Genomic DNA, 14,018 nt, shown 5'->3' with positions numbered 1-14,018 from the left:
TTTGGGATGGTCAATCACTGGGAGGCATTCACAGGGACTGTTCTCATGGGATGGACTCCACCTGAGTAGGGAGGGAAATAGACTTCTGGGATGGAGGTTGGCACGACTCATTAAAAGAACTTTTAACTAAGAATTTGGGGGAGACGGTTGGGAGAGACTCATGTAATCTTCACACATTAACCAGGAGGAAAATCAAGTAAAAGAGGATACAGCAATGGATAAAGGAACAACAGAGTGCAGGAGAATAGACAACAAGAGGAAAGGCAGTGCCAACATAACTGACAGTAACAGTCAGGTAGGCAATACTGGCAGTAAAACGACTATACCTAATCAGGCGAAGAATCTGGGTGAAGCCAAGCAAAAACAAATAAGATGTCTGTACATCAATGCAAGGAGCCTGGGTAACAAAATGAGGGAACTAGAACTACTGGTGAAGGATATAGGGAGAACAAAAATATGGTAAAATAGTAGTCATGACCGGAATACAGGTATTGAAGGTATGTCCTGTTCAGGAAAGACAGAAGTAAAGGAAAAGGTGGTGGAGCAGCATTGTACATTAATGACAAGGTAGACTGTAAAGAAATTAGAAGTGATGGAATGGATAAAATGGCATCTGTTTGGGTCAAAATCACTTTAGGGAAGAAACATAACAGAGGTTCCACTGGGATAGTGCTTAAAGTCTGCTACAAATCCCCTGGATCTGATGTGTAGATAGAGACCTTTTCAGTATTTTTAATTAAATACTACAACTGGGAATTTTGTGATTATGGGAAACTAATTACCAATATCCTCATGTAATACCAGGCACTCAATTTCACCCATCTCAGTACTTAAGACTTCTAGCACTTGTAAACAAGCACTTATAAAATTTGTCAATATTTAATTGTCTGCTCTCATGTGATGTAATTGAATAGGACTCTCTTTCGTTGAACTTTTTCTATTAATTTCCTACCTGTACTTTATCAACTTCTCTCTTCTCCTCTTTACTAGGATATAGAATATCCACTTTAATAAATCCTCCCTCTAAGGGATGTGTCTGTCCGAACCATGGGCTTCTCCTACCTCTGTTGGCTTTTCCCCAGCCCTTAATGTAAAAACTCCTCTATGAGCTTTTAAGTTTACATTCCAGTAACCTGGTTCCATTTTGGTTTAGGCATTGCCCATCCTTCCTGTATAGGCACCTCCTTTCCAAAAAGGTACCCCAGTTCCTAACAAACCTAAATCCCTCCTCCGAACATCTCATCCACACATTGAGACCCTGCAGTTCTACCCATCTAACTGGCCCTGCGCATAGAACTGGAAGAGTTTCAGAGAATGCTACCGTGGAGTTCCTAGACTTTAATCTCTTATGTAGCAGCCTAAATTTGGCCTCCAGGATCTTTCTCTCCTACATTTCCCTATGTCATGCATACCTACGTATACCATGACCACTGGCTCCTCCGAAGCACTGCAACTAAGTCTGTCTTGCTGTCTTGAGAGGACCTCAACCTTTGCACCCAGCAGGCAATTCACCATGCTGTTCTCCCAGTCATTTACTAACCAACTATATTTCTAGTAATCAATTCCCCCATTAATATTACACCTCTACCCCGATATAACGTGGTCCTCGGGAGCCAAAAAATCTCACCGCCTTATAGGTGAGACCGCATTATATCGGGTTCGGTCCAGTACGGCGTACCGCAAGAGCCAGTACGCCGTGCCGGACTGGACCGGCTTCCCCGGCGGTGATTTAAAGGGCCCGGTGCTCCAGCCGCTGCGGGGAGCCCCGGGCCCTTTAAATCACCGCCGGCGCTCTGGCAGCGGGGCTCGGGCGGGGATTTAAAGGGCTCGGGAGTCCCTGCAGCGGCTGAAGCCTCTGGCCCTTTAAATCCCCACCCAAGCCCGGCTGCCGGAGCCCCGGCGGGGATTTAAAGGGCACGGTGCTCCAGCTGCTGTGAGGAGCCCCGGGCCTTTTAAATCACCGCCGGAGCTCTGGCTGTGGGGCTCGGGTGGGGATTTAAAGAGCCCGGGGCGCCACACGAATTCGGGTAAAGCAGCGGGGCTCGGGTGGCACTTTAAAGGGCCCAGGGCTCCCCGCTGCTTTACCGCGTTATATCCGAATTCATGTTATATCAGGTTGCGTTCTATCGGGGTAGAGGTGTACCTCTCTCTTCATAGTAACAGCGGTCCCCTTCTGCAGAGAGGTATACTCAGTGTGAGAGGGTACCATGGCATCATCCAGAAGGAGGGTCCCAACTATGGATTGTTTCCCTCCACTCCAGCTTGAGGTTCTCTTTCCCAGACTTTCATGCTCCTCAACAGCACAGAGGCTGTCAGTTGGGGGATGGGACCGCTCTATTGTGTCCCGGAAAGTCTCTTCTACGTATCTCTCAGTCTCCCTTCGCTCCTCCAGTTCAGCAACTCTGGTCTCAAGAGCCCATACACGGTCTCTGAGGGCCACGAGCTGCTTGCACCAAATGCACACATACACCACCTGAACATAAAGCAGGTAATTATACATGCTGCATTCAGTGCAATAAAATGGCTAGCCCCCACTCTGCTGCTGGACTTCTGCCGGCATGATTTTTACTCTTACAGGGTTGTGTGTGTGTTTTCATTTCCCCCCGTTTTTGGGGAGGGGAGGGGGGCGGGGAAGGGAAAGGAGGGGTTGGCCTAAATTTAGAGAATGTTTATTAGGTGTAACTGGCTGTCATGCTCAGTCTCTAAAGCCCCTCTGAAAGTTTCCTGCTCCTGTTTGCTAGCTCCTCTGGTTGTTTATGAACAAGGGATCCAAAAAGGATTAGGGATCAAAGAATGGCAGGCTAGAACCTCATGTGGAAGCTCTCAGCCTTGCAGGCCACTAGGCTCAGGACACAGCCCCTCAAATAGATCACACTATAAACTTCAATCAAGCAGGCACACAGCAAGCAAGAAAGCACACAACAACGAAAACACTGATTTTTTTAAAAAGCCTCTAGAGGTGATCCTGACAATTACAGGCCAGTAAGCCTAACTTCAGTACCAGGCAAATTGGTTGAAATTATAAGTAAAGAACAGAATTATCAGAAACACAGATTAATCATATGTTGGGGAAGAGTTAACATGGCTTTTGTAAAGGGAAATCATGCCTCACCAATCTATTAGAATTCTCTGAGGGTGTCAACAAGCATGTGGACAAGGGTGATCCGGTGGATATAGTGTACTTGGACTTTCAAAAGTGTACTTGGCCTCTGACAAGGTCCAAAACCAAAGGCTCCTAGGCAAAGTAGGCAGTCATGGAATAAAAGGGAAGGTCCTCTCATGGATCAGTAACTGGTTAAAAGATAGGAAAGAAAGGGTAGGAATAAACCGTCAGTTTTCACAGTGGAGAGAGGTGAACAATGGTGTCCCCCAGGGATCTGTACCGGGACCAGTGCTGTTCAACATATTCATAAAAGATCTGGAAAAAGGGGTAAACAGTGAGGTGGCAAACTTTGCAGACAATAAAAAATTACTTAAGATAGTTAAGTCCAAAGCTGACTGTGAAGAGTTACAAATGGATCTCACAAAACTAGGTGATTGAGAACAAAATGGCAGATGAAATGCAGTGTTGATAAATGCAAGGTAAAGCACATTGGAAAACATAATCCCAACTATACATACAAAATGAGGAGGTCTAAATTAGCTGTTACCACTCAAGAAAGAGATCTTGGAGTCATTGTGGATAGTTCTCTGAAAACATCAGCTCAATGTGCAGCAGCACTCAAAAAAGCTAACACTGTTAGAAACCATTAAGAGAGCGATAGATAAGACAGTAAATATCATAATGCTATGATATCAATCCCTGATACGCCCACACCCTGAATACTACATGCAGTTCTGGTAGCCCCATCTCAAAAAAGATATATTAGAATTGGAAAAAGTACAGAGAAGGGCAGCAAAAATTATAAGGGTATGGAACAGCTTTCATATGAGGAGAGATTAAAAAAAACGGGGACTGTTCATCTTAGAAAAGAGATAACTACGGGTCGATATGATATATGTCTATCAAATCATGAATGGTGTGGAGAAAGTGAACAGGAAGTGTTATTTACCCTTTCACTTAACACAAGAATCAAGGGTCACCCAATAACAAACATAAAAAAGAACTTTTTCACACAGTGCACAGCCAACCTGTGGAATTCATTGCTGGGGATGCTGTGAAGGCCAAAAGTAAAACTGGATATAACTGAATTAGGTAAGTTCATGGAGGATAAGACTATCAATGGCTAGTAGCCAAGATGGACAGGGACGCAACCCCATGCTCTGGGTGTCCCTAAACTTTTAACTGCCAGAAACTGGGACTGGATGACAGGTGGTAGATCACTTGATAAATTTCCCTATTCTGTTCATTATGTCTGAAACATCTGGCACTGGCCCTTGTCAGAAGACAGGACACTAGGCTATATGGACAACTCTCATGTTAATTTCCCAGATATACATTGGAGGAGAAGTGCTACTAATAATGGTAGGGCCCAGATAGTCCTGGATGGGTCAGCTGACAGATTTCTTCACTAAACAGTCACTGAACCAACAAGAGGAGGTGCCATTTTAGATTTAGTGTTGATAAGTAGAAAGGACCTCATAGAAGAGCTGGCTGTAGAGGACAGCCTTAGTTTGAGTGATCAGGAGTTAATTCAGTTTAAACTAAATGGAAAGATAAACAACAATAGGTCTGCAACTAGGGCCCCTGATTTCAAAAGGGCAAACTTGAAAAAATTTGAGAAAATTAGTTAGGGAAGTCGACTGAAGAACTCAAGGATCTGAATGTGGAGGAGGCTTGGAATTACTTTAAGTCAAAGTTGCAGAAACTATCTGAAGCCTGCATCCCAAGCACGGGGAAAAATTCATAGGGAAGGCTGTCAGACCAAACTGGATGAACAAGCACCTCAAACTGGTTATTAAGAGAAAGCATAAAGTCTACAAGGAATGGAAGATGGGAGGGATCAGTGAGGAAAACTAACTCACATAGATCAGAAAGTATAGAGGAAAAGTGAAAATTGCTAAAAGCCAGGCAGAGTTGGACCTTGCAAAGAAAATGAAAGCCAATGTTAAAAGGTTCTTTAGCCATATAAATAAAAAGAAAACAAGGAAAGAAGTGGGACCACTAAGAACTGATGATGGGGATTAAATGAATACCTAAATGACTACTTCACCTCAGTTTTTAATGAGAGTAATGAGGAGTTTGGGGACAATGGCAGGGTAGCAAATGGGAATGAGGATATGGAAATAGAAATTACCACATCTGAGGTGGAAGCCAAATTTAAACTGCTTAATGGGACCACATCAGGGGGCCCAGATAATATCTATCCATAAATATGAAAGGAACTTGCACATGAAATTGCAAGCCCTATAGCAAGGATTTTTAAATAATCTGTAAACTCAGGGGGTGTACTGTATAGCTGGAGATTGCAAACACAGTACCTATCTTTAACAAAAAAAACCAAAAGTGATCTGGGAAACTACAGGCCCGTGAGTTTGACCTCAATTGTATGCAAGGTCTTCGAACAAATTTTGAAACAGAGAGTAGTTAAGGACAGAGGTAAATGATTATTGGGATAAAATACAACATGTGTTTACAAAAGATAGATCATGCCAGGCCAACCTGATCTCTTTCTTTGAGAAGATAACAGATTGTCTAGACAAAGGAAATACAGTAGATCTCATCTACCTGAACTTCAGTATATCATTTGATACAGTTCCACATGGGAAATTAATAGTTAAATTGGAGAAATTGGGGATTAATATGAAAATCAAAAGGTGAGTAAGGAACTGGTTAAAGTGGAGACTCTAATGAGTGAACTGTCAGGCTGAAGGAAGGTTTCTAGTGGAGTTCCTCAGGGATCATTCTTGGGACTACTCTTATTTAACATCTTCATTAGAGACCTTACCACAAAAAATAGGAGTGTGCTAATAAAATCTGCATATGACACAAAGTTGGGATGACACAAAGCAATACGGAGGAGGACCAGAATATCATATGGGAAGGTTTGGATGACCTTGAAAACTGGAGTAATAAGAATGGCATGAAATTTAATAGTGCAAATCAGGCACTTACGGACTAACAATAAGAATTTTTGTTATAAGCTGGGGACTTACCAGTTGGAAGCGACAGAAGAGGAAAAAGCCCTGGGTCTATTGGCTGATCACAGATGACTATGAGCCACCAATGTGATACGGCTGTAAAAAAGCCGTATCACAACCTCTACCCCAATATAACGCTGTCCTCGGGAGCCAAAAATTTTTACCACGTTATAGGTGAAACCGCGTTCTATCGAACTTGCTTTGATCCGCCGGCGTGTGCAGCCCCGCCCCCCCGGAGCGCTGCTTTACCACGTTATATCTGAATTCGTGTTATATCGGGTCGCGTTATATCGGCATAGAGGTGTACAATCCTAGGATGCATCAGGTGAGATATTTCCGGCAGAGATAGTGAAGATTTATTACCATTATACAATGGGGATGGCAGTATTTACCAGAGGTAGTTTTTACCAGGTAAATCATGTTTTTTAAACACCGCAGGAAAAACCAATTAGCCCCAATTTAAAGTATTTTCTATTTTAAAAACTGTTTCATTAACGCACACCACATTGCACTTAGTTTTAGTTACATATTCAAATTATGGTTACATCAGACGAGATTGATAGATTAATTTTGGGTTGTGCAAATACAAAGTAAAACTACAGTGGGAGTAATACTAAATATATAATACTGAACATCAGAATGTTTGTGTACATTTTGGTTTGGTATTTTCTCAAGGAAGTTACACATGTCATGACTCATATTTCAGTTTTCAATATTATATAAACAAACTTCAAACACATTTGATTTATGAAAACAACAATATGCAGAGTTGTAGGCTCGGAGCATTAAGCAATCAGAAGCATGCAAAGTTGCAGACTATCAGTCCAGGTCCATTTGGTCATGCACTATTCTGTAGCAGAAGACCAACTCTGATGTTGTGGACAGATCAAGCCTATTCCTCAGTTTTGAATAGATGTATCCAAAGTTTGAAAAGATTTGTTCTATGCTTGCTGAACTTGCTGGATGCAGATGCAATTATTTTTCCCAGTTTAAACTGAGTTTAATCTGGTATTTACCAGCGCCCTGTCCTAAACTAGTTTTTCCCAGGAAATTGCCAACTCTATTATACAACACACTGCTGAGACCTCATCTGGAATTCTGTGTGCAATTCTGGTCTCCCGTGTTTAAGAAAGCTTAATTCAAACTGGAAACAGGTGCAGAGAAAAGCTACTAAGATGATGAGAGAAATAGAGAACCTACCTTACCAGAGGACACTTCAGGAGCTTGGCTTATTTAGCCTAACAAAAGGAAGGCTGAGAGGAAATACGACTGCTCTCTATAAATACATCAGAGGGATAAACATCAGGGAGGGAGAGGAATTATTTAAGTTAAGGGCCAACGCTGGCACAAGAACAAATGGATATAAACAGATCATCAATAAGTTTAGGCTTGAAATTAGACGAAAGTTTCTAACTATCAGAGGAGTAAAGTTCTGGAATAGCCTTCCAAGAGGAATAGTGGGAACAAAAAAGGTTAACTTGTTTCAAGACTGAGCTTGATAAGTTTATGGAGGGGACTGTACAATGAGATTGCCTACTATAGCACATGGCCCATCTGCAACTGCTATTAGCAAATATCTCCAATAGCCGGTGATGGGACACTAGATGGGGAAGGCTCTGAGTTACTACAGAGTATTCTTTCCCAGGTATCTGGCTGGTGGGTCTCGCCCACTTGCTCAGGGTTTTACAGGGTCTAACCCCTGCCATATTTGGAACCAGGAAGGAATTTCCCCCCCGGTCACATTGGCAGAGACCCTAGTTTTTTTTTGCCTTCCTCTTCAGCATTGGGACATGGGTCACTTGCTGATATGAAGTAGAATAAATGGTGGATTATTAAAATCAAGATTTGAGGATTTCAGTAATTCAGACAGATTATGGGCAAATTACAGGAGTGGGCAGGTGAAGTTCTGTGGCCTCCAGGGTGAAGGAGGTCAGACTAGATGGTCATGGTGGCCCCTTCTGGCCTTAAAGTCTATGAGAGTTTTAAGCACCAGGTCAATTCGACTTGCTCTGGTCAGAATTACATGGCACAATGCAAGCTGTCATCAATAGCTGGCAGCTGCTACTAACCCTGGTGGATATAAATCTGTACTAGCACCAGTGGCCAAAAATAATACAACCAGGGATTGTATCTTCTCTGGGGAACCTTCATGGGGTTACAGGGAAGATAGAGTGCATCTACTTGATTCATCTCCCGACCTGCCAACTCTTCCCTCCAGTCCACCACCCCTTCCACTTGCATGGACACTGGACTCCAAATGAAAGGCTTCCGCACAGTTCGTAGGATGGATAGTGCTGTGGATACAGCTGAGTTTCCCTCACACTGGTAAGTGTGGAGGTCCACATGTGGTCCTCTCTAGGAGATATGTGCGGTGTGGTCTGGCTCTATTTAGTCTTGTGAAATACTCTTGCAGCTCTTCTTCCTTACATAATCTTCACTCACTTGTCCCTACTAAAATCTGCTCAAAGGAAAGGCCTGAAATGTCGGCGTCTATCTTGCACCAGTAAAACTGGAATTATTGTTATTACACATATAAGTCTCAGACATTTGCCAGGCACTTTACAAAGACACAATCTCAGCCCTGCAGGCTCACACTCTACAAACATGCATGTATACAGATATAAGTGTTGGGTACCTTTATAATCCCTTGGCATGTTGCAAGAGGAAGACCAACTAAACTGGTTCCATTAATAGACATTATCTGGTCTCCAATGCTTAGTTTCCCTGAACGAGCTGCAGGACCTCCATTCATCATGTTAGCCAGGATAACTGTGGGTAGGATGGATCCCCATCCTGATTCCACAATCACCACCCCGAGAATTTCTCCCTTCTGCTTTTCTAGCTGCAGCTGCAATGAAAATGTATACAAATCACTGTTTTGTTTTAATTACATTTCCTCTGAATTTCAAACACTACTGTTTCAGTGGTCAATTAATTAAAATTAACCATTTACAAAGAAAACTAAATCACTTTCCTATTAATCACGAGACTTTACTTCAAAAGAGAGAGTCAATTTAATTGTTTTTAAAGTGAGTACCTGTCACATATTCCAGTTTCTAGCACCCGTTAAATAGGATGCTCTGATTTTTTTTCTAATTCCTTTAAAATAATTTTTATAGAGGATCTTCTGCTCACCTGTTGTAATTCATACAGGTCTTTATAACAAGGGAAAAACTAAAAAACTACTGACTCTACATGGGAAACAGTGGAACTGACTATATATGATGTGCTTCATTAAATAAATAGAAATAATTTTCCTCACTGGAACACAGCTGCCAGGGGAGATCTTAAGACTTTGCAGCTAAGGCATTGGAATTTAAGAGTTCTAGGTTCAATTTCCAGCTCTGCCACAGACTTCAAGTGTGACCTTCACCAATTCACTTAATTTCTCTGTGCATCTTACCTGTTTGTACAGCACCTAGCACAATGGGGGCCCTAATCTCTGTTAGCCCCTCAAGGTGCTACTCTAATACAATGACATTATCTTCTCTCAGAGATAGTAATCTTGGGGGTTACTTGTGATTACAGGATGTGTAATGTTTCTAACCAGAAGTGTGATTTTCAAGTTGAGAGTCTTCTTTAATAAAATACTGGATAAGAACATTTCCCCCCAAACAAATAATGCGGTGGCTGCGCTACTTGTAATAAGCAAGGCCTATTTACCACTGGAGGCTCAGTTGCATCACTACAGTGAGGTCAGCCTTCTAAATTAAAAAGAGACCCAGAAGGAGATTTTTTGTTTGTAAAAACCAGGAAGGCTCACTGGGTTCTGCAGAGGTTATCCCTGGATTGACTGAAATGCAGGCAGAGTGCAACAGCTTCAGCATGATCAGACAATCCATCATTACTCGTAAACATGCTCATTTAGGAGAACTGGGAACCAAGGAGCAATGGGCAGCAGGAAGGGTAGCCACCTCTGAAGCATGCTTAAGCTCAGAGAAGTGATTATAAAACTGGCATCTTGGTGTTACACATATTTATATCCAATCAGTTCCGATTACAAGTAAAAACAAGATTTTCTAATTAAGTTTGTTTTCCCTTGTGTGACCAATTTGAAATATTTTCCAGTTGTTATGTGTACATAAACAATACCTTGTCAAGTCCAACGACTGTACCCGTATAAACCACACATCCATTTCTTTACCTTTTCTATCTGTAACTCTATAAATTACAATTTACGTATACCTGGATTGGTTTTCAGTTGAATATGGATTTTCACCTTCACTTCCAGTCACCATGATTAACCCAGAAATGACGGCATTTCCTACGTATAGGTCCAAAATCTGCATCCCTTATTTAGGCAAAACCCCCAGTGAAATCACATGACCCGTCGCTTGGAAATAACATTTAGCATGTAGCGCTTTTCATCTTCTAAATGTTTTATAAAGCTCAATTAATTAATCCTCCCAATACCCCTATGAGGCAGAGAAGTGCTACTACACCTATTATTTCACAGATGAGAAAACTGCGACAGAAAGATTAAATGATTTGCCCAAGGTCACAAAATGAGACCATTTTAAAATGCAGAAATTGTGCTTTCTGCACTCAGACCATTAGAACACAGGCCAAATATTCATCACGCTGAAACCAAGGAGAGTTTTGTCATTACTTTAATGGAAACAGGATTTGGCCCCATGTGTCTCATTCTGTTTTTGAGGTGCTTAGAGACCTTCCTGCATGAAAGGTAAAATATGAAATGTACACCATTATTATCAATGCAAGTCATTATGCTGACATGCCATGCTAAGCCTGGTATTGACTTAAGGGAAGTTCTCTCCACTTCATATATTACCAACAATGAAGATTCTGTAATCAGGTTTCAGATGGCAATTTTGCTGCTGTTATTTGTGGGGGGTGAGGGGAGAAAGGCAGGACGAGAGGACAGAAACCAGGCTGCTCAATGCCACAGCTCTACTGCACCCACTTCATTGGTAGTAGTACAACTTGTCAGACACAGAGGGAGAAGATGCAGCTTTAAAAGTGCTATTTTTATTTTACGTAGTCACCTTTCGGAGCAGAAGTCCACTTTATCTTTGATAGGAGTGTGTGGAGTATAAGATGAATGGGATTTGGAAGAGCTATGATATAACAGAAGCATAAGAGACAGCCATGCTTGTCCCACGCAGAGCCAGAACTCCATAAAACCCTTCTTTCATGGACTAAAAACAATGCTATATTAGGGCCAGTCTATGGTATTCAACCACCAAGCAGTACTGGTGATGGACAGAAGCCCCCTAAGCCCTAGAAGAGTTTTGCAATCTCTTCAGGAGACAAAATCCCTTCCCTCCCCTAGCAACTTCCCCAAGTACAGTGGGAGTGCAGACATTGCGCCTACCCTTTGCCATGATCCCACTTGCTCCTCGGGGGGATTGTATCGTGGGGGTGCCCAAGAGCAGTCCCTGTTCTCCCCAAGCACATGGTCTCTATCCCTGCATGGGGAGCACCGAGATGGCAGACAGCTCACTGTTCCACCCATTGCCTTCAAACACCCACAAGACCCAAGAACAATCTGACCTTTAAGGTCATATTGTCTGTGTTTAGATCCTGTCCCGTGATTTTTGTCTAACTTGATTAAAAACCATTACTTCTATGTCAGATAAATGCTCCTCCACCCTCAGCTTTGCAGGTAATATTTTGGAAACAGGCCTCTCTCTTCTATATGCACCTCCAACATTTGAATTAACCAGATATGATTTTATTCTAGAATGAGCATTAAAACACACAGTCTTAATACAGAAGATACACCAAAGATATCTTATTGAGATCAGAAATGTCAGCTCATTTACAGAGACGCTTAGTGCCAAACAGCAGATATAAAATCTATTAAAATGTAAATTTTCAAGGTTATTAAAACCTGATTATCAACTCCCTTATTATATCAACACCTCATTATAGCACGCAAGTAGTTGACACCTGAAGCATGATGTAAAGGTATTATTGTTTCCCGTTTATATGAAATGTAAATGTAATTACTATTATGATGGAGGCAGAAGGACCTTGAAAGTAAAGTGGGTAGGAAAAATAAAAAGCTCCTAAGGCTGAATACTAATAAAACCATTTATTTCCTATGCAAATGTATTCTTAAAATGCCAATTGAGTGCTCAGTGTGTGCATCAATAGTAAAAATAAGAAAACTGGATTAACAATATGAAATAAAAATTAAAAAAAAAAGAATTTACCTCCTTGCAGTTCTCTGAATTGGAGAAGTGTATAAGATCATCATTATACATCTCCTGGGTATTGATTATGTCACTATATTCTTTCTGACTGAGATCCTCTGGATTAATTCCGTTGGCTCTCAGAAACTCCTGGTAGGCCACGCTGAAAGCCTGACCAATTGATTGAGCTATCAGCTGTGCCTGTAAAATAAAATAAGATGCAGCTGAAAAGGAGGAACACCACTCAGTAACTATGAACAGAGCTAATTTGCTTAAAAGATTCACCCAAAATGATACAGAATGCAACGATAATATAAATCTCTCTACGGCAAACTCAATACAGCAAACTCTTCACCTCCTGACACTTCTGGTCACCCCATCTAAAAAAAGGCATCTTAGAAGTGGAAAAGGTACAGAGAAGGGCAACAAAAATGATTAAGGGTATGGAACCGGTTCCGTATGAGGACAGATTAAGAAGAATGCGACTTTTCAGCTTGGAAAAAGAGATGACTAAGGGAATATGATGGAGGTCTATAAAATCATGACTCGTGTGGAGAAAATGAATAAGCAAGTGTTATTTACTCCTTTAGATAACACAAGAATTAGGGGTCACCCAATGAAATTAATAGGCAGCAGGTTTAAAACAAACAACAGAAAGTACTTCTTCACACAAGGTACAGTCAACCTATGGAACTCATTGCCAGGGGATGCTGTGAATGCCAAAGCTATAACAAAGTTCAAAAAGAACTAAATTCATGGAGGATAGGTCCATCAATAGCTATTACCCAAGATGGTCAGGGATGCAACCCCAGGTTCTGGCTGTCTCTAGCCTCTGACTGCCAGAAGCTGGGAGTGGACGGCAGGGGATGGATCACTTGATGATTGCCTGTGCTGTTCATTCCCTCCGAAGTATCTGCCATTGGCCACTGTCAGAAAACAGGATACTGGGCTAGATGGACCATTGGTCTGACTCACTATGGCCATTCTTATCAGCTCCTTTCACCAAGAAGCTGCAGTTGCTAGTAATATGCTGCTTATGCATCTGTTTCTATAAGCACTGAAGTAGTATATTGTAGATCAGGAGTTCTCAGACTTTTTCACAGCGTGGACCATATCTTAAGAGAGAGATTGTCACATGGTCTGGACACTCAGTACGTTCTGACCACAACTGCAGTCCCCTGTGCAGCAGAGAGGAGGGTCTGTGCTTGCATGTGTGACCAGAATAGAGTTCCTCTGTTTGTGATTATTAAGCCCACCCTCACACTGGACCAAATGGATGCATGGTTAGCTTAGGCTGCTCCATCATCAGAATCTTCAATACTCCTGGATCTTATACCAGTGCATGTTCCACTTCTGCAAATCCATCTGCTCTCACTTTGCGGCCATTGTACCTGTCCCATAGCTTCAGCAAACCCTGTCCCCTTTTCCCCCACCCACTTGCTGATTGCCTTATTTAACCCAGAGCAGTGCCTGCACTGCCTGCCAGCATCAACAATGTTTAATAATTTGTCTGTGCCTTCTTGCATAGTATGGTTTTGTGACAGGGAATCCTTTTATGATCATGGTGCACACCATAGGAGGCGACTCTGTGGGTTCTCCGGGGCTGGAGCACCCACCGGCAGCCAAGCTCCCCTCATCCCCCGCCCCCCCCTCCTCTTCCCCCCCCCCCGAGTGCGCCACGTCCCTGCTCCTCCTCCCAGCACTTCCCGCCCAGCCGCCGCCAAACAGCTGTTTCAGTTTGGCAGCATTTGCACGCTACGGGGGGGGGGGGCGGGAGGA

The 14,018-nt window shown here is 42.4% G+C and overlaps 1 protein-coding gene across 2 annotated transcripts in view; it reads right to left on the bottom strand.

The window, feature by feature from the left end:
* The window catches only part of APBA2 (amyloid beta precursor protein binding family A member 2), a 101,463-nt gene that overhangs the window by 24,885 nt on the left and 62,560 nt on the right, over nucleotides 1-14,018 (bottom strand). For both annotated transcript variants that reach the window (XM_065412147.1, XM_065412148.1), the window contains 2 exons: nucleotides 12,261-12,440; nucleotides 8,717-8,929 (listed from right to left, as the gene is read on the bottom strand). In XM_065412147.1, coding sequence (XP_065268219.1) covers nucleotides 8,717-8,929; nucleotides 12,261-12,440 — 393 coding nt within the window. The remainder of the gene's footprint in view (nucleotides 1-8,716; nucleotides 8,930-12,260; nucleotides 12,441-14,018) is intronic.

This window comes from Emys orbicularis, chromosome 10 (assembly GCF_028017835.1).
Source record: "Emys orbicularis isolate rEmyOrb1 chromosome 10, rEmyOrb1.hap1, whole genome shotgun sequence".
Classification (NCBI taxonomy): domain Eukaryota; kingdom Metazoa; phylum Chordata; order Testudines; family Emydidae; genus Emys; species Emys orbicularis.
Note: the sequence above shows the minus strand (reverse complement) of the source record. Positions and strands in the feature narration are given on the sequence as shown.